This window comes from Pestalotiopsis fici, assembly GCF_000516985.1.
Source record: "Pestalotiopsis fici W106-1 unplaced genomic scaffold PFICI_Scf_3, whole genome shotgun sequence".
Classification (NCBI taxonomy): Eukaryota; Fungi; Ascomycota; class Sordariomycetes; order Amphisphaeriales; family Sporocadaceae; genus Pestalotiopsis; species Pestalotiopsis fici.
Genome location: NW_006917093.1, coordinates 862561 through 885605, shown reverse-complemented (window position 1 = coordinate 885605; position 23045 = coordinate 862561). Strand labels below are relative to the sequence as shown.

General features: G+C 50.3%; 6 protein-coding genes across 6 annotated transcripts; 1 reads left to right on the top strand and 5 right to left on the bottom strand.

Annotated features, from left to right (window-relative positions):
- Positions 1-133: 133 nt before the first annotated feature.
- PFICI_04470 (uncharacterized protein) lies at positions 134-2822 on the bottom strand (the record flags this gene model as incomplete). The annotated part of the gene is made up of 2 exons (XM_007833051.1): positions 134-2740; positions 2802-2822. The coding sequence occupies 2 exons, from the start codon at positions 2820-2822 to the stop codon at positions 134-136; spliced, it is 2628 nt and encodes an 875-aa protein (XP_007831242.1).
- Positions 2823-3485: 663 nt separating this feature from the next.
- Positions 3486-4786, bottom strand: PFICI_04469 (uncharacterized protein; the record flags this gene model as incomplete). The annotated part of the gene is made up of 6 exons (XM_007833050.1): positions 3486-3842; positions 3958-4100; positions 4177-4315; positions 4401-4425; positions 4508-4620; positions 4712-4786. The coding sequence occupies 6 exons, from the start codon at positions 4784-4786 to the stop codon at positions 3486-3488; spliced, it is 852 nt and encodes a 283-aa protein (XP_007831241.1).
- A 1178-nt stretch (positions 4787-5964) lies between these two features.
- On the bottom strand, positions 5965-8972 carry PFICI_04468 (Phosphatidylethanolamine N-methyltransferase; the record flags this gene model as incomplete). Its single annotated transcript, XM_007833049.1, has 3 exons — positions 5965-6030; positions 6089-8736; positions 8801-8972. 3 exons carry the CDS (start codon positions 8970-8972, stop codon positions 5965-5967), a joined length of 2886 nt encoding a protein of 961 aa, XP_007831240.1.
- A 1725-nt stretch (positions 8973-10697) lies between these two features.
- Positions 10698-11156, top strand: PFICI_04467 (uncharacterized protein; the record flags this gene model as incomplete). The annotated part of the gene is made up of 1 exon (XM_007833048.1): positions 10698-11156. One exon carries the CDS (start codon positions 10698-10700, stop codon positions 11154-11156), a length of 459 nt encoding a protein of 152 aa, XP_007831239.1.
- Positions 11157-12333: 1177 nt separating this feature from the next.
- On the bottom strand, positions 12334-13455 carry PFICI_04466 (Eukaryotic translation initiation factor 3 subunit G; the record flags this gene model as incomplete). The annotated part of the gene is made up of 3 exons (XM_007833047.1): positions 12334-12558; positions 12670-13315; positions 13439-13455. The coding sequence occupies 3 exons, from the start codon at positions 13453-13455 to the stop codon at positions 12334-12336; spliced, it is 888 nt and encodes a 295-aa protein (XP_007831238.1).
- A 1065-nt stretch (positions 13456-14520) lies between these two features.
- Positions 14521-17064, bottom strand: PFICI_04465 (uncharacterized protein; the record flags this gene model as incomplete). Its single annotated transcript, XM_007833046.1, has 1 exon — positions 14521-17064. One exon carries the CDS (start codon positions 17062-17064, stop codon positions 14521-14523), a length of 2544 nt encoding a protein of 847 aa, XP_007831237.1.
- Positions 17065-23045: the final 5981 nt, after the last annotated feature.

Sequence of the window (23045 nt, the reverse complement as noted above, 5' to 3'; positions counted from 1 at the left end):
TACAACAGTAATAAAGAAGCGCGTTGAAGATAACGATTTGACATATTGGCTCGATTTGTCTATACCTCGGAAATAGCATCCAATATTACAACAGCAACTGGTCATCACATGGTCATCAGAAGCTTGTGAGTTTCTACTCTGCCTTGGTGTCTGCCTCGACAGCTGGCGCCTCCTCCATTTTTGTCTCCTCCTCTGCAGCAGCGGGCAGCACAGCAGGGCTCTCCTCTGCAGTCTCGGCGGCCACCGCCTCGGCCTGTGCCTCCTCCTTTACCTCGACGGCACCTGTATCGGCGTCCTTCTTGGCCGACTCCTTGAGCGACATGTTGACGACGGGAGAAGTGTCGTTAAAAATCCTCAGCAGCATGGCGGCGCGGTCTTCCTTGGGCAGCATGAGGTTGAGGGACAGGAAGCTCTTCCACAGCGGCAGGGCCATGCGTTCGGAAAAGTCGGGGTCGGTGCCGTCGGGCTCGACGCGCAGGACGCAGCAGCCCATGGCAATGTCGCGCGCCGCCTCGCCAATCTCGCCGAGCTTGGTCCACTCGTCGTCGGAGAAGCGCGGGAACATTTCCTTGAGCAGCTTGTGGAACGTGTCCTTGCTGGTCAGGCGAATGACGCGCTCGGGGCCGACGTAGCCTTGGATAATGGGCATGCCCTCGGACTGGATGCGCCACCGGCACACCTCGGCGGAAGGTGAGTCTTGCTTCATGAACATCTTGACACCACCGTGCACAAATTTGATGCCACGGCCCTCATTCTGCACCAGAATATCTCGCAGGAGGGCTGTAGTGTAGTAGATTGCCTTGGACGGCTCGCCGGTAGCATTTCGTACCATGTATCGGTCCGTGGGAAAGCGCTCAGAAAGCTTGTAGAAATCTTTAATCATGGCGATGACTTCGTGATCGACCGGCAGGTACTTGAAGGGCTCTTCGTGTGTGCCATCGGCGTTTCTGTGTAGTTTCTTTTGTGGTTGCTGTGGCTTGGGAGTTTCTGCACTGGGTGTTGCCACTGCAGATGTCGCTTCCGTCGTCACGGCCGGTGTGCTCTCTGCCTCAGTGGCAGGCTCTACGTCAGCCATAACCTCATCGGTCTTGACGGCCTCGTCATCCGTCTTGACCTTCTTTGCGTCTTGTTCCGCATTGCTCTCGCTTTCCTCCCGCGTCCGCTTTACTCCGTTGGCTGGGATCACGTCGGTAGGCTCGCCCTCGGCAGCCTTGGCTTCTTCGACCTCTAGCTTCGCGGCAACCTCCTCGGCAGCTTCCTTTCCGGTGCCATTTGATGATGCCTCAACTTCAGGGCCCTTTGGTCCGGATTCGGGCTTCACCTTGACTTCCGCCTTCTTTTCCAACACGGTAATGAAGAAACCGCCGGTATCCTGTTGGTGAGCGTAGACTCTCATGCAACGATCGAGCGGCAGGCTGGAGCACTCCTTGTCGTCGGGTCTCGGGAACATGGAGTGGGTCAGTCTTCCAGGAGGAACGCTCTCGCCCGTGGTCAACATGTGTTGTTGAACTTCTTCCCAGTTGTTCCAGATCCGTCCCGTCTTGTCCATGATGCTCCACTGGAACATGCCGGGCTTGCGCTTCAGGCCGGGAAGTCGGTCGCTGCAGTCGATAATATCCACCTTTGAAGGGCCACCGCATCGCTCAATGGCGGAAAGAACCACAGCCTCATTTTCAACGGGGTTCATGCTACAAGTCGAGTACACCACTCGGCCGCCCACCTTCAACATCTGCAGAGCACGAATCAAGATTCGGACTTGGGTCGTGTGGAGGCCAAGAGCATTGCCCGGCTGCCAATCTTTCCATAGGTTCATGTTTTTCCTCATGGTGCCATCTCCCGAGCAAGGCACGTCGGCCAGAATTCGGTCAAACTTGAGGTATTGTTGCTTAGGGTTCGCGGGGTCGTGAACCTTGATGGACGGGAACAGAGTAGCATCGTGGTTGGTGACCAGAATGTTGGGCGAGGAGAGTCGCTTAAGCTGGTGCACCAGCATGTGGCAGCGCTTGTACTCGGCATCGTTTGCAATGAGCAGACCCGTGGCTCTTCCATCGTCGCTGGGGTCCGCGGCGAGATCTGCCGCGTCGTCATCGTCGACCGTCTCTGCTCTCGTCTCACCAAAAGACTCGAGGACCTTGCGAATCCTGGCTTCCTCGCCCTTGTGGATCATCTCGACCAACTGAGCAGATTTGCTTCCGGGAGCGGCGCAAAGATCCAGGACCGTGTGGCCAGGCTTCACGTCCATGAGCAGAGGTGGGATCATGCTGACAACTTCTTGTCTGCTAATGTTTCCAACACTCGTCTCAGACACGAGGAACTTTTGGAAAGCGGCGAAAGGCGGGAACTTGCGAATAATGTGCTTTGGCGTGTTCATGGAGTATGCCAATCCGTCAGGGTACCAGGTGACGGGCTGAGGAGCCTCGACCTTCTCGCCATCGAATCTCTCAATCTTGACAATCTCGGGAGCGTATCGTTCTTCGAGTAATCGCTTGACGGCAAGCGCGTGACCCTTGGAGCCAGCGAAACGGAACGAGTTGGGAAGCTCCTTCTTGAGCGCGTCCCAGAACTCGGCTCGCTCGTCATCCTCGAGTGGCAGGACGGTGTTGTAATAGCGCTCAAGCTTCTCGTGCTTCTTGTCGGCGGCTGGGATCGAGCGCCAGGAAGGGTTGCGATCGCGGTCGTCTCCCCCAGAGAAACCACCGCGGGGTCCTCCTCGACTGTTTCCACCACCTTTGCGACCGCCCTGGAGAATTGTCAGTACAAAAGAGAAACTCCAAAGGAGAGAAAGAATAAATGTATCATACGCGGAAGTTCTTGCGTCCCATCTTGCACGATATGTGTAGTACCCAAGAATTGATGTCTCGGGAATGGATATGGTGCAAAAATGGTTTAGGATTTTTTTTTTTCCTTCTTTTCTTTCAGAAGCGTCGCAAAATTTCTAAAGCGTACCACAGTAGCTTAATCTGCAGCTCGAAATCGAAGCGCCCCGCAGTGAAGCTAATGCAAGCTTAGCGTGATCGACTAAAAGATGGGTTGCACTTATACTACTACTAAAGGGATCTATGATATGGTCCGACCTGGCCCAGTAAGTCTTGGAATCATCTGTCATATCAGCTTGTACGCACGTATTCTCGGGAGAAGTTGAAACTTTCAGAACTAAACACTCGAGATCGGTCGCTTAATGGGGAAAAAAGAAAAAGAAAAAAAGGTCGATGTGAATAATCAGGTTGTTCCTATTCTGACATCAATGCAGGCTTGTGTGACATTTATCAGAATTTTGTACTACATAATAACGTGACTACACAATGACAATTCTCTCGAAAAGACTTGACATGGTCTCTAATACAGCAGTTTCGGAACGGGTGAGCATTTATAATTGCTGCTTGCTAGAACAGAGTGTTTCGTTAATGTCCCATAATCTGCAGCAATGCCATCTTGTTGATTGTGGCAAAGTCTCAACAAATGCTGCTGCATTCTTTGAAAGCTGTTCAAAACTTATAATCCACACCCGACTCATGCTCCATTAGATCAAAAGCAGGTTTGGCTGCAAACCAGCCCCCAATTTCCCGACCGACCGTCTTGTACGTGAATTCAGCCTCCTCGTCGCTAATCTTGACCGTCTCACGTCCCAGTCCGGCGGCGGCGGCATCGGCGAGCAGCTGAGTCTCGCAGCAGCTCTCTAGGCTAATGAACCAACGGACACAGCTCTCAATGGTCGTGCCGCAAGTCAACAGACCGTGGTTGGCCAGAATAGCTGCCTTTCTTTGATCCAGAGCCTTGGCGATATTCTGGCCCTCCTCGGGTCCAAGTACGATGCCACCAAAGCTATCGTAGTGTGCGATGTCCTGCGGTTCATGTAAGCCACTCGATCGGAGTAATGGCCATCTCATAGTCTTGAACCCGGCCGATGTTTATGCTTGTTGTTTTGTCGATTCAAACGTCAGAAGATGAGTTACTTACATTGTAAAAGGCACACGAATCCTGGGTGGTAATGTCCAAGTTCTTGCCCAATGTGCTGAAAGCTCGGCCAAACTTGCTGTGAGAGTGTGCCACCGCCTTGATATCGGGCCTCGCCTCGTGAACAGCGTGATGAATCATGTACGCTGCACAGCGTCAGATTGGTGAATCTTCGTTCGGCACAAGGATTGTAAGGGAGAGCTTTACAGGGCTCTGACATACCTGCAACATTGAGAAGGCGGACGGCACCTCCGTCAACGACTTCTCCACGCGAGTCTACACGGATCAGATCGGATGCCCTCAGGATAGGCCAAGCAACGCCAAACGGGTTGACCCAGAATGTCGTTGGCTCTACGGGATCCTTCATTCAACAATCTGGTCAGTTCATCATCCCGACACCAAAAGAAAAAGAAGTTATCTGAGGTAATATAGATGAGAAAACGCACCCGAACGGTGATATGACCAGCGACACTGATGATTTCATTAGTATATGGTAAATCTCACACAGTCGACGTCCGCAGAAAACGGCTAGTAAAAAATCATGAGCACGCACCCATCGTCAAACCCATACTTGGCAAAGATTCGAAATGCCAAGGCAAGTCTCTCCTTCAAGTACTGGCGCTCCTTGTAAGGATCATCAAATGTAGGCGGCGAGGGCCTGGCTCCCTATATTTGACCCCGAATGTCAGCCTCTTGCATGTCATGAGATAGTTACTGGGTGACTTGTTGCATAGTCCATTAAAAATTGCATGTGTACCTTTGCGATGCCGATTTTGGTGCCGTCGGCATCCTTTTGGGGTTCGTTGACGGTAACAGTCGCAGACGGAGCCATGGTACGTCACGCGAGCACTATGTCTCCCTCTCTATATATATTAGGAAGAGTATGAGAATGAAAGAGTTGTAAAAAGAGAGTCGTCAAATCAATACTTGAGGCAGCCGAGAAAATGGGGGGTTGTTTAGTAAAGACAGTGAGGAGAGAGTGCATGAACAGTTCGAGCCTTTATGTTGAAAGAAAAGGTCACCTACGGGTCCACGGAACAACCAGAACGGAATCTCACACAGGAAGGTTCGGCCATAAGATGGACATTGCTGAGCACATCAGCGAGCCTCTGTATGAGGGATGGAGGAGGGTGTGGCGAGTGGTCGGTTGGTCCATGAATTAATTACCTACCTCTTTCTTACCTTACCTAGGTAGTTGGGTAGGGGCACCATTTGCTGCGGGGAAGCTGCATGTCTAGAGTATATATCGTATCCCTTCGGAGGGCCGTATAAGCGAACGAGAACGAGCTTGGTGGGTATACTTTTACAAATGCGGACTCGTTGGTTCGTGATTGCGCTGCTAGTGCGCGTGATCCCCCAATTCCCCCCCGGTTGAGTGCCCAGCAGGGGTGGTCTGGAACTAAGACGGAATATCTGCTTTGGATCGGCATTCATTGGGTGAAATGCGCCGAAGTGCCATGTCAAAGCATAGTCTCGTGTGGCAGGTCTTCTTATAAACATACGTAAATAGTTCGGTTGTCAATGCCCGCTACCACGGCTACAAAGGAGGTGCTTTCTTGCCCCTCTCCAACCTTTTACTCTGAAAATCTGACGTTGGGATATGACAGTCAAAGCGAATTATCATACTGCCAATAAGCCGAAGTTGTGTATAATAAAGAACATCAATATAGGGCTCGCGACATATCTACTCCGCACAATATTGAGGCACAATATTGCTTGATTTGATTCGCGGCATGGTTTCTTTGCAGTTGAAATCCAACACAAATGTCCGCAGGGTTTATGGAACTCCATCATATCGAATCAATGTATAGACTTTTCTTTTGGGTGGTATCAACAAACATGCTCTACAATAGTGACTGGGTAGCAAACTTGTCGGCGTCAACAGTTTGACTTTTGCTGGTAAATATATATCTACACACTGACTGACAACTCCAACTTCGATGCGCTTTTTGTTACTTTTTTCCTTTCCGGTATCTCTTCCCTTATGTATTTGACAAGACTTGAAGAACTTCAAAAGCTCCCCTTCTCAGCCGCCGGAGTACTTGTTCCTTTGGAATGGGACATGCTGTAGGGTGCCTTGAGATATCTGTTAGCACGGGACTCGAAACATAGTCAGCAAACAAGAAATACTTACAAGAACTTGCTTGGCATTGCAGATTCTCCAAGCAAGGTTCCTCACGTTACCATCTGCTGGCACAACAGCGGGAGCAAACTCGATACCAAACATTTGCTGAATAGCGTAGACAACTCTTCGAGCATATTTCCCGTCCCGCTCCACGTGATTGCCAAATGGCTCTTCGGGTGTACTTGGGGCAATGTCGGGGTTCCGGTCGAAACAGTTTTGGACCAGCGGTAGAAGGGAAGACTCGACAGACTTTTGGTACATGCCATGGGAGTCCACTTCGACGTCTTCCTCGTCAAAGCGACCAATCTGTATCTCAAAGGGCTGCGATATCGACATGACGTGATGACTTCCGCCGTGATGATACCGGAATTCAAAGACACCTCTTGTCCACCACAGCTTATCGCCTTCAAAGGCAACCTCGCCCTGGACAAGTTCACCCTCTGGCGACTCATCATTACTGCTCACCGGTACATCGGAGCTCAGAATGCGTGTATCAGCAATTGTGGAATCGTACTGGTTCGGCGTGACGGCAACCCAGCGACCAAGCGAGGGCACCTCTGTGTTCTCACGAGATCGATTGTCTGCAACCATATACAGACCAATCCAGTCCTTCTTGTGATGATTTGCTGGTGCCGTCCACTTGACCTTGATTGGTGCGCCGTATTCAAGAATCATGGTGTTGAGATCGCTGGGGAAGCGAGCATTAGTGCCTTCCTTGCCAGTGGCTCGTTCTGTGATGGCTGACAGAGAAGCTGCCTCGCCGACTACACTCATCGAATAATCCTTTGGGTCAAAGCCTGCCAAATCCGGAGACAGCTTGGTCAGGGTAAGGCGGGCAGGCACATTGTTGAATAGAGCCGTGGTATCCCGCACGATTGTGGAAACACCGGCAGCAAGCTTTGGACGAGCCGTCTCCAGGAATTCTTCCACAAAGTGAGAAGTGTCATCGACGACCTTGTTGACACTGGTGCCCCATTCCTTGACGGGCGGCGGAAGTGTGCTCTTGATGAATTTGACAAGGCCAGCCTCCTTCCGTACGGTGCGTCCGTAGATCTTTTGCATATGCGGCTTCTCAACATATTGCAAGAAGGCCAGCATGAGAAGATGGCTTGCCAGAGCCAGAATGAAGATGGATCTGCTCCAAGTGATCAGTGCGGCTCCCCATAGTCCAGCTGTACCAAAGACACGTTCTGGGTTGTTTAAGAAACGGTAAATCGAGGTGTAGGTCAGCTTGGCCTTTTGGTCAAAGAAGAAGTCACCACAGAACCAGCCAAATTCGCCCAGTGACTCGTAGGTGCTGACTGCGCTCCAGATTTGAAGGGTAATCAAGGCTGCGCCCACCACGTGCTTCAGCAGTACGAAACCATAGTCCCACGAATCAGGGATGGTGTACACCTTCCAGCAAGCAGCAATAAAGGATGCGTAGCCCATTATCTGTGAAATGTGGTACATGGCCTTCCACTGTCGCCATGCCTCGCCAGTACTTTCGCCAAACTTGAGAAAGTGTCTAGTCCATGCCTTGTTCTTGGATTGCTGGTCGAGTATGACACCTAGACCCACCATATACCAAAGCCGCCAAAGAGTAGCGTGAAGAACGAAGAGGAATTGGTAAAAAGGCGTACTGGGCGTGACGAGAGTCAGGACAGTCATGTAGCCGATAAGTAGCAAAGCCGTATAGTCGCTTGTCCGGAAAAGGTCAAAGTTGCCAACTCCAAGGAGGTTGTGAATCTGGGCTGGTGTACCCTTTGAAGACGTAGATGGTGCCGCGTCCGAGGCGGTAGCACCTTGACTCTCGCCCAAGTCGGCAGAGGTAACGGTATCGGCGCGCTTGCGAGGAGCGGGAGGATTGTATGTTTTCTCGATATGAGGATTCTCGACCAGCACCAAGAAGGCAAATTGTGCGGCATGTGCCACGACAGAGATGAGGAGTACAGCGTAGCTAGCCGCCATCATGGAGATGCCATAATAGCCAGCGTAACCGATAGAGTACATGGGGTGGGGCGCCATTTCAAAGACGCCGTCAAAGGTCAACTCTTGGTCAATCAAATAGAAGAAGTCACCCCAGTACCAGGCATAGTCCTTGACGACACGGTGAGCATCGAGCTTGACCCAGAGGTTGAATCCTACCAAGGCCACACCGAGGGTCCAGCGGCCTGCCGCGAGGAGGGCTGTTTCGCCTTCTGGTCTATGGCCGCAAGCAATGGCAAACAAGCAATACGACACAAAATCACACATGAGGATGAGATCCACGAGTCTGCGGAAGACGAGCCACGTGTTGTACTCCAGGGGGGCCTTTTCAAAGGCATAGTCTTCAGGAATCTTGGCCTCCAGCTCAGTCTTGAGAAGCTTGTAGGCCCATGGCCTCGGGTTTTTGCCTGTTGAAGGGTGCTCAAAGAGCTTCCATGTCTTGGCCCAGTTGACCAGTTTGTTCTCTTTAGATTGGCCCTGGAGCAGAAGACCGATGCCAAGATTATAAGCAGTCCGCCACAGCAGAAAGATGGCAGCAAGCACGGGGCGCTTGAGAGACGCAGGCAGAAGATACAACAGAGCAATGTGAGCAGCGAGAATAGCTAGCACGAGCACATCTGACAAGTTCTTTGGCTGCCGGGGATCCAGCAGCTGCGAGACCATATCATGCGTGGTAGGTACAGTGAAGACTATTTAATCACGAATTTGAATGTCAGTAGTTCACTCTGCGAGATGGTCGCAATCACTACTAACTTGTTCCGTCCGGCGTCCGGCCAAACGTCTTTCTGGATTTCGGCTCCGTTTCATGTTCGACTGTTGGCTCCGTTTCCCCATGCGGAGAAGCAGATCCAGGATCCGTAGTGGAGGCGGCGCGCCTGTGGCGGAGCTCGCCCGAATCCACGGCACTAGGGCCTTCGGTGCTCATGATCTAGAATTGGTGTGTTGATGTCGAATGATTGACAGGCAATTCTTGAGTGAAGAGGAGGAGAGAAGGAGAGACAGAGGAGGAAGAGAAAAGAAGAAGAACAAAGCAAGGGACACGTGAGGTGTTTCGCAACCGACGGGCGGCGGTTGATCAATAGTCGGCGTGCCAGCACCAAGGGAGGTGGAGCTGCGACTCGTGCCGAACGGCGCGGAGTGTTTGAATGGAGCTCCCACAGCTACACTACCTATGGGACAACAGGTCCGTCTCGAATCCACAAATAGCCGCCACGATCCGCATAGGAAGAAGTGACTGGAACGTTCTACGTCACAACAGACACGGCCGTTAATACGTGGTGCTTTGTTTCGTTGTAACAGTCTGGGGAAAGCAAGAGGCGATGACTAAAAAGTCTGGAGAAGGGGCGTGTCAAAGCGTCTGTGTTTCGTTCCAATCACACAATTAATGCGAGTAGGTAGGCAATAAAAGAGAGAGAGAATATCACATGTGTGGGATGGGGTCGAGGGATTGGTGGAGCTTAGATAAGTTAGGTGAATCAATCACAGGTAGGCGAGGTAGGGCATATCGTGGCAGCAAGCATATGTATGGTATGGGATTGCGCTGGGTCAAATTGGAAAAAAAACCCTTCGGTTGGCCAGATGAGGAATGGCTGGCGATAGTTTATGCTTGGTTGCTCGGTTGAATTTTGGGCAAACGGGACCTGTTTGCAATTGTTGAGGACGCGAAGGAGCGAGCGAGCCAGTAGGCAGGCAGGTAGGCAGGTAGGCAGGTATCCGTCAAATGGTCGGCTGTCAGACAGCCGCAACCGGGCAGATGGTCTCTCAATCAAATGGCCATGTAGTTATTTCGTCTCTTTTCAATGTTTGTGAGAGTGGTGGTTTCACATGAGGCTGGTCGAATTATGGCATTGAAGATTGGCCTGAAGCCAGAGCCTTCTTTCTTACATTAGCTCAGGTGAATTCTCGGATGAAAAGATGCATCGAAGTCAGCTGTGCCGCAATGACACTGCATGTCTACTTATTTCTGTACTACTGCAAGTACGGAATAATTGATGTACGAAGTAGCTACATACCTTGATAATGCAAGTACTGAGGTACCACAGCTCTCTTCTTCGGGGTTCTCCAGTCCAGTCTCTCCAAAAAACGCGTTTCCAAGGGTCCTTACAAAAAAAGAGTCACGACTTGCCCAGCACTGACCACTCGTGTTTAATTGGTTTCTTATGCAAAACGAACTACATCCAACCAAAGTCAAGCAAACACCTCGAAATATCTCGACAAGATCATCCACATCCCTGCCTACTAAAAGAATCATGTCAGGGCTCAACGGCTTCGTGCATGAATATTGCGAAAGGAAAAAGGAAAAAAGCTGTGGAGATGCCGAAGTCTTGACCATTTTTGATCATTTTCGCTCCGTCTTGTAGGGATTCATGCCACAGCGGTGACCAATCACCTTGTGCCTCTCTTACTGTAGATACACGGCAAGTTGCCCAAAAAGGAAAGCTCTATGATTCTATACATATAAGTGTCATCTCTCATGAACCACAACATGCTCAAACTGCTCTCTCCTCCCCTTTCTCTTCATGTGGATTTCGCTCTCTCGCCCATCAAACACCATCAGTGTATACCGACTTGATACAACCATCAACTTACAAATCAACACGTCAACTATCAATCTAATCCTTTAATGCCTTTCTTCAGCAGCGAAGACACCATGGTCAAGGAAAACACCAAGGGCAAAAAGAAGGGCGCCGCGGCTTCTCCCTCTTCTCCAGACGACGAGAAGCCGCTCCCTCTCAAGCGCCCCGGCACCTCGGGCACCGAGAACCTGCTCATCACGAACCGCCGCCAGGCCTCGGAGCAGTACCTCAAGGCCCAGCGCGCCGAAAAGGCGTACCGCTCCAAGAAGCACGCCACCCGCGCCCGGGAAAGCTACAATGAGACCAAGACGCATTTCCGTGAGGCCTTTTCGCACTTTGGGCAAGGTTTCAAGGGCATCTTCTCCGTCATCAAGGCCATCCCCTACCTCGTCGGCGAGAAGCGCGAGCAGAGGCGCAAGGCAGCCGACTCCAAGAAGCGCCAGCGCGACATGGAGCGCAAGAAGAAGCTCGAGGAGGCCCTGGCCCGCCAGTCCCACGAGGATGATGGTGAGGACCAGGACGAGGAGAAGTAAAAGACTTCTCTCTAGGCTCACTTATGCCGGGGGAGAAAGAACTCTTCTTCTCTTGTCTTCTCATTTCTCAACATGTTCCGGCTTCCAAGAAGACATGAAGGACAATACCCAACCACAGATTGATACCCGTGTTCATCACAAACACCACATTCGTTATTTCCTTTTTCACATATACAATACTCGAGTCATTCGCAGCTCTACTTGCGCTTTTCATAAGTCGCGCTCATTCATTCAATGTCCGTCAAAACGGACACCAAACACCATCGCTACAGAAGAAAAAAAAAACCTCAACAACAATCAAAATAGTCTCTGTCTATGCAACAAACATCACTCGGCCTGAGGATTCAGTGATAATGTCCGAAAGGGCAGATTGATGCCACACAAAGGTCTAGCAGTCATTCTCTCAACTAAAGAATCACACATATCCACACTCGCATTAATCAGGCTGGCCTATTCGAGGCCGCTCTCGCAATCAAACGATATCAAATCACAAAATATTTCCTTGTCCTTTTACGACCTGACGACACAAACGATTATGAGACTTCATGACTATACGGAAACACAAGCAGCACATTTTTTGCCCTACGCGAGACGCATTGAAAGAGTCAGTTCGTCGGGCAAGGAAACAAGAGCGAAAGGTGTTTTCGGTCATGGCTTTCAGGGTCGGGGTATCGTCGCGTCGTTTTTCATCATCACCATCATCATCAACAGCGATTTCCTTGAACAAGTAGAATTTTATTCACGCCTGGGAAGCCGGGCTTGAATAAAGATCTGATACTACTATATATCATCATCATTATTAGTCAAAAAAGACTTTTCTGATATTATGACCATTTTTGACTTGAAAGTCCGTCCGTAAATAACAGTAATATATGTCATATGTGATCACCGTATGTGAGTGAGCACATGGAGCAGCTAAATATGTTGTCAATCTTCCAATCAACATATAACCCGGGGAAGCGTATTTCGTAATCATGATCCATTGACAATGCAATACAGTCTATCAAATATGCGCCTAGTTCCTCATCTGCGAAATCCCCCAGAACATCCCGTACCACGGGGTCTGAAAAGATGTCCCTTACTATATTCGTGAACCTGATGCAATTACACAACGTTAAACCTCCCCTTCCCAGATGCTGCGAGCAACAAACTTTTCTTTTCTCTCTTCCATCCCCATTTACTGGGCCTTCTTGGCAAACTCTACGCGCAGGATAAGATGCTTGAAACCGTAACCGTCCATCTTGTTGCATGCCTTGACGGCATCCTCTCTGTCCACGAAGCTGATGAAAGCGAAACCCTTGGCCAAGCCCGTCTCCCTGTCCTTGGCAAGGAACACACGTGTAACACGTCCAAAGCGCTCGAACATGTCGCGGAGCTCGCCTTCCTCGGCCATTTCGGAAACCTGTTAGTTGTGAATCACATTAGTATTCTTGTCTTGTTTCCATCATGGCAAAAAAAAAACTCTCGGGGGTATCGCCAGTGGGGCGAAAAGTCTGAATAGGAGAGAACCTACGTTTGTAACACGCAGCGTAGCAAAGTCGTCCCGCTCGCCAAACTTGCCACCCATCCTCTCGCCACCGGCACCTGCGGCACCGCCGCCGTTTCTGAGAGCAGGAGGAACGTAGCTGCCCTTCTTTGCGCCAAGGCCGCCAGCAGAGGACGGGGCAGGCTCGTCGCCCATGCCGGCAGCGGGGTCGGCAGCACCCTCGGCGCCGACGGGGGCCATGGTGTCCTTGTAGGGACAGCGGGCAGTGAAATGCTCGCCGTTACAGATACGACACTTGACCGTCTTGTCCTTGAGCTTGTCCTTCATGGCGTTGGCCTGGGCGTCCTTGGCCTCGTCCTTGGTGTCCTTCTTCCAGTTGGTCGAGAGGCGGAAGATGATGTTCTCACCGACCGAGGTCGTGTCGCTCTGGGGGCCCTGCTTGTCGTTGGCCGACAGGCCAAACTTGGACCAGGTCTTGCGCTCGGCGACGCGCGGGTTGACGACCTCGCGGTGCGTCACGAGGCGGATCCGCCGGGTGGTCTTGACCTTCTGGCCATCCTCGTTGTAGCGGTAGGTGATGGTGGTCTTGGTGCCGTCCTTGTTCTGGATGGTCTGGGGAGGAGGCAGCTCGGCCTGGGTGGTCTCATCGAGATCATCGTCATCCGCCCAATCCCTGCATAGGTGCGGTTAGTTAGCTGTTCCTCTTCTTCGAAATCGCGATCGTGGACTTTCTCCTCCTGTGGGCGGAGGGCCTGGCGCCAGGAGCTGGAAAAAATGGCGAAAGGGCAAGTCGTACCTAGCTGTGTTCGACATATTTGCGGTTTGTGATGTGTACGGTAATTTGAGTGCACGCGTGAAGTCGACCGTTGTTGATGGGTTTTGCTTTCGATTCGCGTTGTTGTCGTCCTTCTTTTGATGATTTTTGGTCGTTGGAATAATTATTTGCGGGAGTGTGGGGCAATTTATTTGACCCCTCCAAAACCGCCCAAATCTCACCTTCGCCTCCCTCAAGTGAGTCAGGATATCAATGGTTCATCTCCAAGAAATGCGGCGCTTATGCTGGCAACAGGTCTATTAATTCTGCAAACTACAATTCATTCGTGGCTTGATGCTCAGGTTTCCAGCTTTCATGATTCTTCCTATCTGCAGCACGCACATGGTGTCCTTCCTCCTTAAAGTGGACTCCGCTGTGCGCACAAACTAAGAACTCCATACAGCAGTTGGCCACGAGTGCTACCATCAGTGATCAAACGCTACTTTTGCCTTTGGGTTCCCTGCAATGTAAATACAGCTACCCAATGTTGGTATTTCAAAGTTGGCAACAAAAATGAGAGATATTGGCAGCTGCATATAAATTTGGATATATTGGGTATTGTCACGTTCAAAATTCAACACTCATGATTTTATGCCATTGTGAACCACTTAAACTAGACTCATTATGTTTACAGCAACAAGGATGCGGGAGGTAGATGGGTTGTTATCTCAACAGTGTCAATTCATACTTGTGTCTTCCGCACCAAAAACCACTTCGCTGGTGGCAGCTCTTTTGACTATACATTTTCATCATAAGTATCTAGATTCATGCCCAACGGGTATCTCTTTCCCTTTGCTCCAACAAACACCAAGTCTGCCCAATAATAAAAAAGCCCAAACACCTGAGTATAATGCCAGATATTGCACAAAGGAGAGAGAAAAAAGAAATGTCAAGCGGCCCGCTTCTCGCAGCTGGAGGTTCTATCCGCATAAACAAAAACGCCTTCATGATCGCTATGATAGAGTACAAATTTTTGATAAGAAAATATGAGTGTGAACTCGGGACGGTATTTGCAATAGGAAATGCAATTGAACACCGCTGAACTCTGAACGTGTTCATACGTTCTAGTCCTTTTGAGGAATCGGTGGCAAGGCACGATTGGGAGGAGGCAACAGAGGCGGCCCAACACATAGTTGAGGCATACTTCTGCGAACCCCCAGACCTTTCGCCTGGATGTCAACATCCAAGTGTTGAGGTGAATGCGAAGGAGATCTGGACTTGGGGCTTCTTGGCCTCTCTCGCGGCGACGAGGGTTTGCTTGCCTTTGTCTTTGGTGTTGCTTCCATCTTTGCACGCAATGGACACGCTTGACGGAAAGCATTGTCAGCCATCATCGTAGACCGTTTGTAAGAGGGAGCTTTAGACAGTGGCTTCTCAGAAGACACCTCATCAGAACCATATGCACCCAGGGCGGATGAAGACCTTGGTGCTTCTTTGCTGTTCCTGGTAGTCAACTCAAATTGCTCTCTCCGGCTTGCTACTGAACTTGACAGTATGAATCTAGGATGCTCATTGGTCGACTCTGTCGCGTCCTCGGCTGCTGCCCGCAAGTTGGTCAGGCTGCCAAAGCGACGAGGTGCAGTTCGCGCATCTGATGGTACCGGGGAAGATGAAAGTCGCTTAGCAGCCAAGCGAGACTCTGCGGGAGACAGGTGCTTAGCCTGGGCCTGAGGGACAGCTTCTCGTTGCGCCCAGCCAGAGAACATGGCTGGCGAGTCTGGCGCATCCAGCATGGCATTGGCAGGAGGAAATGATGGAGAGAGGGGAGATCTCGGCGAGGGTAGGTCCATCACCGTCGAAAGTGGCCTAGACGCGCCAAAAGTTGGTGGCGGCTTTCTACAAGACTTGGTTGGCTCAGGTTCGATTACCAAAGGGACAAGTACAGACAACGGGGTCACCTGGGTGTCTGCCGGCGTTGTCTGTGACCCAGCGGATGACGTTGAGAGTCTCTTGCTAAAGTTTGGAATACTCTGTCTGGCCGACGTGTGGTTGCTCTCGTCATTGGTTGTTGCGGAGGAACCTGGGCGCGATTCGTAGTTGGGTTGAGCATCAAAGCTAGCCATCACAGCTTGTACCGACTGTCTGCGCATGGATATCGCTTGCGAGTTTGGTCGTAGCCGAATCTCTGTCTGATTCGTTTGGCCGCCCTGGGAAGATTTGGAGTCGCCTCGTTTACTTGAGAAGCTGGTCCGTGTAGGCGAGCACGATGGCGAGGAATTCGCAGTCGTGCCATGGGTTCTTTGGCTTGAGGAGATGTAGGAGAAACGGGTATTGCTTTCCCGGCTATCTCGTAGGCTTTCGAGACGCTGTCCATCCGAAGAACAGTGGCTTTCAGTAAACGATCCGTTGTCCATGGATAGATCAGGGTTGAAGTCAGATGTAGGTATCATTGGGAGGCCGTGATCATGCTCCTGCACCTCATCGTCCGCGAGACCTGAAAAGTCTTGCGAACCCATGGTCGAGAAACGGGACGGATCACGGACAACGATGGTCCTCTGACTGTTCTTTGTCTTGAGTTGAGCGTCCACATCAACTGACTTGACCTCTCCAGTTTCTGTTAGTTGCTTCTTGCCACCTAGTTCCACGATTTCTTTTCGCAATACGGCCAGCCAGCCATCCATATCCTCGGCGCGTTCGAAAACCATGAGCATGGTCGAGACAAACTTCCTCTCAGTTCCGCGAAGTGCCAATTTGGAGATGAAGGATCGCGAATCCGAACTAGTGTCCATGCATGCAACAACTTGCAGAACCCAATGCTTTCCTGGAATCAAGTCGCTCGCAAAAGCTGCCGAATCTTTGCTAAGTCGAAGAATCTTTTCAGGCGACCGATCGTGGTGACCGTCGGCGGCATACTGTAGCAAGTAACCAGAGGTAACAAGAGCATACGTCTTTGTGGTCCATTCGAGAGCGCCACGGGCTCCTGCATGTCGTTGGTGCAGCTTCTTTGGTTTTTCCTCCTTCTTTTCTGAGCCCTCTTCCGGAATCGGTTCCTCTTTTGTCAGTACATTATGACTGGCATTGAGCTTTGCAAGTGCTTCGGCAGAGGCAGCGCAGGCTGGCAGGGTATCATGCATGATGGCTTGCGGATAGACTTGAAATAGCGGAGGCGGATTCCAGGCATCGGCAGGCGGGCTGGAAGCACCAGAACTAAGCTTGCTACTACTGCTTCCTTCGTGTGCCCGCCTGTGGAGACCCAGTGAAGATCCATTCGACTTTGACGAGAACAAGCTCGGCATACTCGCCAAGGTCAGGTCAGATCGCGAGGCTTGGAGACTATATGGCCAATGCCTATCAGCAAACGATGCCTTGGTAGATCCAGACTTTGCAGCCTCGTTGGGCGCAGTCGAATCGTCCACATCATCGACATGGCCATTTCTTGTCTTCGTAGACTTGGTTCGACCAAAGATACTCCGCAGCCCAACCTTAGATTCTCGCTTTGCAGACTTCTCTGCTCGGGGATCTGGGCGCAACGGGGTTTTGTTCTCGTCGCATATAACAATATTCGGCGGGCGAGCGCGGCGCAAGCTGGAACTCGGCCTCGACTTGAGAGACTCGAACATCCCAATAGAGGGACTCAATGGTCGCTCTGCAAAAGAATCCACCTCCATGACGGCATACGCAGCGGGTGGCGGATGTGTGGCTGGTTTGTCGTAATAGTCTGCTATAGAGACTATAGTGGACGACAACGGCGACAATGTGATTTGGAAGCGTTTGTAGATTCTGTCCTATCCCTTTGATGTGATATAATTCTTTTGAACGGACAGATGATGTGGAAAAGTTGAAAAGCCAAGTTGGCCCACAATGGTCAAGAGTTTAAAGAGTGTGATGTATAATAGACAAGGGGAAGAAAAAAAAAAGGTTGCTAGAGGTTGACAGGCCGGGAGGTGGAGGGAGTCGTGCGTTTAAGTCAAGCAAGAAGAATAGTCTAAATCGCCAGACGGATGCTGCAGAAAAGGCAGTTATCTAAGCGAGTTTTCTGTTATTCTTGTCCGTGTTGTATTTTTCTTCTTTACCCTTCCCACTCTTTTGCTCCTTCGACGTCAAAACACAATCGAGATTACAAGGAAAACATGGAGCCGTCCCCAAGGTCAAGGCAACCTTGCGCAAGCAGCTCCAGCGAAACCGCGGATCGAGTCCAGATCGTTGCGTAAGTATGCGCCGGACGCTATGGGGGTGGATGTCGGAGCGGGTCCTTTTAGGTTGGGTCCAGATGTGTGCCGAGCAGGCCGCGATGCTAGACTTAGGCTCAACAGCCCAGCTAGAGAGAATCAAGCGTAGTCGGGACTGACGACGTTTGCCAACACCACCACAGGTACTTTCTTAGTCGCGAGTGAGCAGTACTAGTATAGAAGGAAAAGATGAAGGATAAGGACGAGGCGAAAAGTGTGAAGATGGTGAGAACGCCATGACGCACGGGACGCGGGATCCGGAGACGTCTTTCTTATGTATAACGAACCGGGGGGAAGGAGGGATTCAATGTTGCATAGGATCTCGAAAAAAAAAGTGATTTCCACAATTTACCCCCCTCTCTGCCTCTTTCTCACAGTTCCCAGTAATTTTTTTCTTCTCGATAATTATTTCTGTCACCAGCGCGCGTGGGTACCACGGTACGTACCTCTTTTCCGTGTCGCGATGCGTACTTGATTGGCTGGTGTACTCGCTTGCGGGCCCGAGAATTGGCTGCACATGTGTGGCACCGGGGTATATCTTCAACTACCGCACCACTACACACTTGTACCTCCAGCTCTGCCCTGCCCGGATATCGCAACTGTGCTGGATTGCTAGATGGTCTATTTTCGCAGCTGGGCCATATGATGTGACCGAATCCCTGTATCATAACGCATGGTTCGTCTAACATTGTCTTTGGGCACTTTATTACAGAATAATCCCATGGTGCTTGGTCATGTTGTCAATCAGTCATTCTTTTTTGTGACATGTATCTCGAAACGAAGTTTTTCCTCTCCTTCTTTTGCTTTCCCCTTCTCAATCATTCTCTTCATGAATCAGGCAGGGATGGAGCAGGCCTCAACTCGGCCCCTCACCTGGTCCGGGCGCTGCGCATCGCCCAACCCTTGCCAATCCTTGTGCTGACTTGAGCTGCGGAAGGTGGGTTCCTGCTTTGTGCCGCACACCATCATCAACGACAGTGAGGCGCCAATGACTGAGCAAGAAATTGTGTGCAGAAGGGCGCCATTTCAACATCGGCAGAACTTTAAGAGTGCATGTAGTGCACTATCCGCATACAATGGCCACGCGAAAAATCTCTTTGGCTGATTTGCGAACCTCCTGTTGCCAAACTAAGCATAGTTGAGAGCTAGGAAAAGGGTCCGGAGCGCTTGCGGACGTTTACTGAGTCGCCCGCCATGTTGCGAGCGTTGGACATGAGTCCGGCACTGGTCAAATGCGTCAACATCGGACACCCGGCCTGGCTGCCCGCTATAGTGCTCCTTAAACGTGCATAGGCACCTGTCTGGCGTGTGGGAGGTTAAAAGTTGGTAGCAAAATGGAGGGAAAAATTCAACCTAGGGCAAGGCGGAATTGCACCCCAGTGACGATAAGACCGAATTTGACCTACGATAATTCAAAGAGAAAAATCAGAGAGCAACGTATCCATGATCAACGTCGTGTGAAATCTCTTGGCAATACCATGACTACCGGGGATGACGAGCCCCAGCAAACCCAGGCAAAAGAGGGCCCTAGGATCACCCCCACAGCAGGATGAGGCAGACGGCCGTTGGAAAATCGACAGTCCACTGTAAATACCAACTGTATCCATTCAGCCATTTCGGCGCAGAAAAGAAATGGGTACACGTAAAATTTCCATCCAATGCGAGGTTGTAAATTACCATACTTACTCATGCGTTGTAAATGGAGGCATTGGAATGTCATCACTCATAGGCTTTCCATTCACAACGTACTATATTAGATGGAAGTACGAATTTCATGGCTGTGCGAGGCCGCCTGGCGCAGCAGCAGTAGCAGCAACAGCAGCAGCAAAATGGAGTAGCCCACGACTGCTGTGCATATGTGGTGTAGGTCGCAGATTGCACTCCTCACGATGCAATGCAGAGCCTTACATTACCTTCATACATGTAACTGCAAATGTGCAGCGGTACGGTTTCGCCGGGTTACTATGGAGTATACTGGTCATTGCGGTTTCCACTGGATTGGGTCAAATTTTTCTTTTCTTTTTTTCTTCTTCTTCAATCTCGGGGTATATGCTCAGATAGGCAATGGCGATATTATTTTAGAAACAAGAACGTGAGCATACATGAACAGGAATGGGCAGTAGCGTATGTCCAGGGGCTGCAAGGTTGTTTTGGGTTCGTGAGAGAAACGCGCCGCGGTTCCCCTGGTTGGCAATAGGGAAAAGAGGGGAAGGGCAGGCCAATTGATTCGTTGTCACTGATGGAACGGATCGAAGTCTGGAGCTTTGCGTCAGGGATCCTAGACCTTCAATGTTCTTAGCTGTCATGTCGCGTGGTGGTAGGGCCAGCTAAATGCCCCTCCTATGCCCTTCAATTGTCCAAACTACCTACATCAATTTAGTGCTTCAACGAACCTGCCCAGCGCCGGCAATCTCCAGAAGAAAGAAAGAAAGAAAGAAAAAACAGCCAACGAGGGCACAGTGTCATCCTTCGGCGATGCTGCAAATTGTCCTGCCTTTCAAGCATCAGATCCTGTAGGCCGTGAAGTACAGTTCGGAATACCTTTCCTAGCTCGCTAGCCATTGTGCGCTTGCCCCCTCCAGTGTCACAGTCTGTTGACGATGTGAACCTGTCGTGGAACAACCTTCTGTTTCCGCCAACATGGTTCATACACCGTGTCTCGAGCAAAGAGATCAATCTGCCAATTCTGAACAAGGATATGTACACGGAATATCAAGAAAGAAAAAACCAAAAGAAAAAAAAGAGATAAAAAGGGAGAGAGAGAAACGGTTGGCAGTCCTGATATGAGCTGACCAGGATTGGACGTTTCGAGTCCACCAAAGATACTGATGTCTGGTCTCGAACGCCATGAAGCAAGTTGGATATGTAACATGTCACATGGACAGGCGGGGCAACGGTTGTACACACCAATGTTGCTTGTTCTTTTACAGGTAATGATATTACTGCATGCGTAACCACAGTTATACGCGAATTTGCACAGTAATCTCTGGCTGAAGGGCCCTTGGATGGCCAAATCCAGGCTCATCCTGAATGGCACTTGCTCTATGGCTATACTTTCATTCATTGGCTGTACGGACTACATACCCGTACTCGCTTACATACGTAATATGATATATGTGCCCAAATTTGACCGACCAGTATTCCTTTAGGGTCTCGGGAACCTGCATCGGTCCTCTTTTACAGAAAGGAAGATCTGGCGAACCAAATGTTTGCTTGCAGCTAGATAATTTTTTCCGCAAAAGCTCAGGCGCTAATGTAGAGACTTTCTCTGGTGATTCAATGCTGATTCCTCACTCCAAAATCCAAAGGCAAGAGTACCGTACCTTACATAGGTACAGTACTGCGCGACGCTACCCTTAGGCCGACTAAACTTTGTCAACATTGACAGACACCAAAATCCTGCGTACGTGTAGCTAGACAATGACTGTCACGGGGTAGAAGATCTGACAGCGGTATTGCCGGAGGTTTTTCTATTACCCTGGCGCCGATCAACCGGAGTAGACCGTCGAGTATAGCAACTGGCTGAGCAGCAGGTGCATGGTATGATCAACGGTACAGAAAAACTTCAAGGTCTGATCTCGAGTTACGCGGACCTTAATACACCCGCGCTCGAGCGACCACTTACTTGATCAATTCAAATCTCAAATCTCCTGGGGATTCAGTAGCGACAGAATAAGCTGTGGTATTGTCCAACGTTGTCGGCGCTTTTTCTTTTGCGATTTGCATCTTGTTTTGCAAATGACGTTGCACAATCATACACCAGCTGCAAATGACTAGCATCTCAGCTTAGTCTGGTTCGCCTATCGCATCTATGCAAGCAAGACAGCTCAGGTAGCACACACGATATTGCGCCTACATACGCCAACCACAAAACTTTAAAGGGCCCTGTCTTGCAGTTGGCAATTTCCAGCAACCTGGATCTAGGTCAAGCCTCATTTATTTCGTGTTCCTGGCAGCATACATAGAAAGATACTTTTATAAGTCAAAGTTTGTATGAATACGGAATAAATGCCTTGTCATATAGCAAAGTTCAGCTATCCATCTTCCCCCATTTGCATTGATCTGTCCTTGTTCCTTGCATCTGCTGGACTTGCTATTAGCTTGTTCACCACTTGTCGTACGGTGATCTCTGCGCACAAATTTGGCCCGCTGAAAGGCGTTCAATGGCTTGCAAGTTTCCATCCCGTACCTGCATGGTGACTATGCCATCTCCCCGAAATGATCTGGGGCTGAAAAGAGGTCGGATCGGCACGTGAAGATCACGGGAGTTCAGCCGAAGAAGATAACAACAACAGGGTGCCATTCCCGACCAGTAAGTTCAGCTACTGATCACAATGCTCAGTAGTAGCAACAATGCGTTACTAGTAGCGAGCCAGCCTCACGCCTCGCAATGCCTCGACAGCTGGTTGAATTGCGGAATGTCGTACCGAAGCGCAATATTTAGTGACCAGGTCAGGCATCATTGGGCCCTGCATACAATCGACAAAGATGATTGCTTTTATACAAGCACCCCGCAATTTGTGTATATGACCAATTAACTTTGTGGCTGGATGGCGTGATGTTGTCGATAACAATGCATACTGCCTTTACCAGATCATAATTGATCTACAATAACTGACCATTTCTGGTCAGATCCTTTGGCGCGCATACATACCATTCACCCACCCCATCTCATCAGTCTTGTCACCACTTGTACGGCTAGAGTTCCGGTTTCAAACCTCCACAAAGGGATAAAAACAAGTCCGGCCCACGGCTTTTTCAGATGCTCAGACTCTTACGCCCAGAGCCGCGCTAGAAAAATCGCAGACGGCCGTCAACATGATGACAGCCTTCTAGTGTAAAAGGCACAGACAGACGTGGAGATGGATTTTTCTTTCGTGCGACAAGTCAAACAAACCTTTGAGTACGACCAATGAGAAACAATGGCTCATCAAGGGTCCTGGGGTAGAAAAAATAAATAAAACAAAATCATAGACCACTAGATTCGGATGTCTTGGCGTCTCGCCCTAACCAGGGGTTTACATAGTAGAGAATTGGGTTTTGCCGCAAAGAGTTGCGTGTAGTTCAGTCGGCCCTTGCCCTTTCAAGCGCAAGGGCTCACTGCTGGACCTATGTCTGCTGCCGACTAACGCCTCGAATTTATGGATCAAGTGAGGCTGCAGGAGATGGGCAAGACGATCTCCAGAATCCACCGTAGGGGAAGAGAAAAGCACCTCCGAGGAAGCTGCGGTCAGTCTAAAATAACCCGGCGAATCCGGATGATGGTGTGTGTGTGTGCAGACAGTCACTCTTGGATGTGAGAAGCTTTCGGCAGCGGGATGTGGGCGGCCAAAGGGCACTTTCTTCGTGGTGCCTTTTTTTCTTTTTCCTTCCTCCCCGGATCTAGTCATCACGATAGCCACAATCGTGCCATTTGGTTC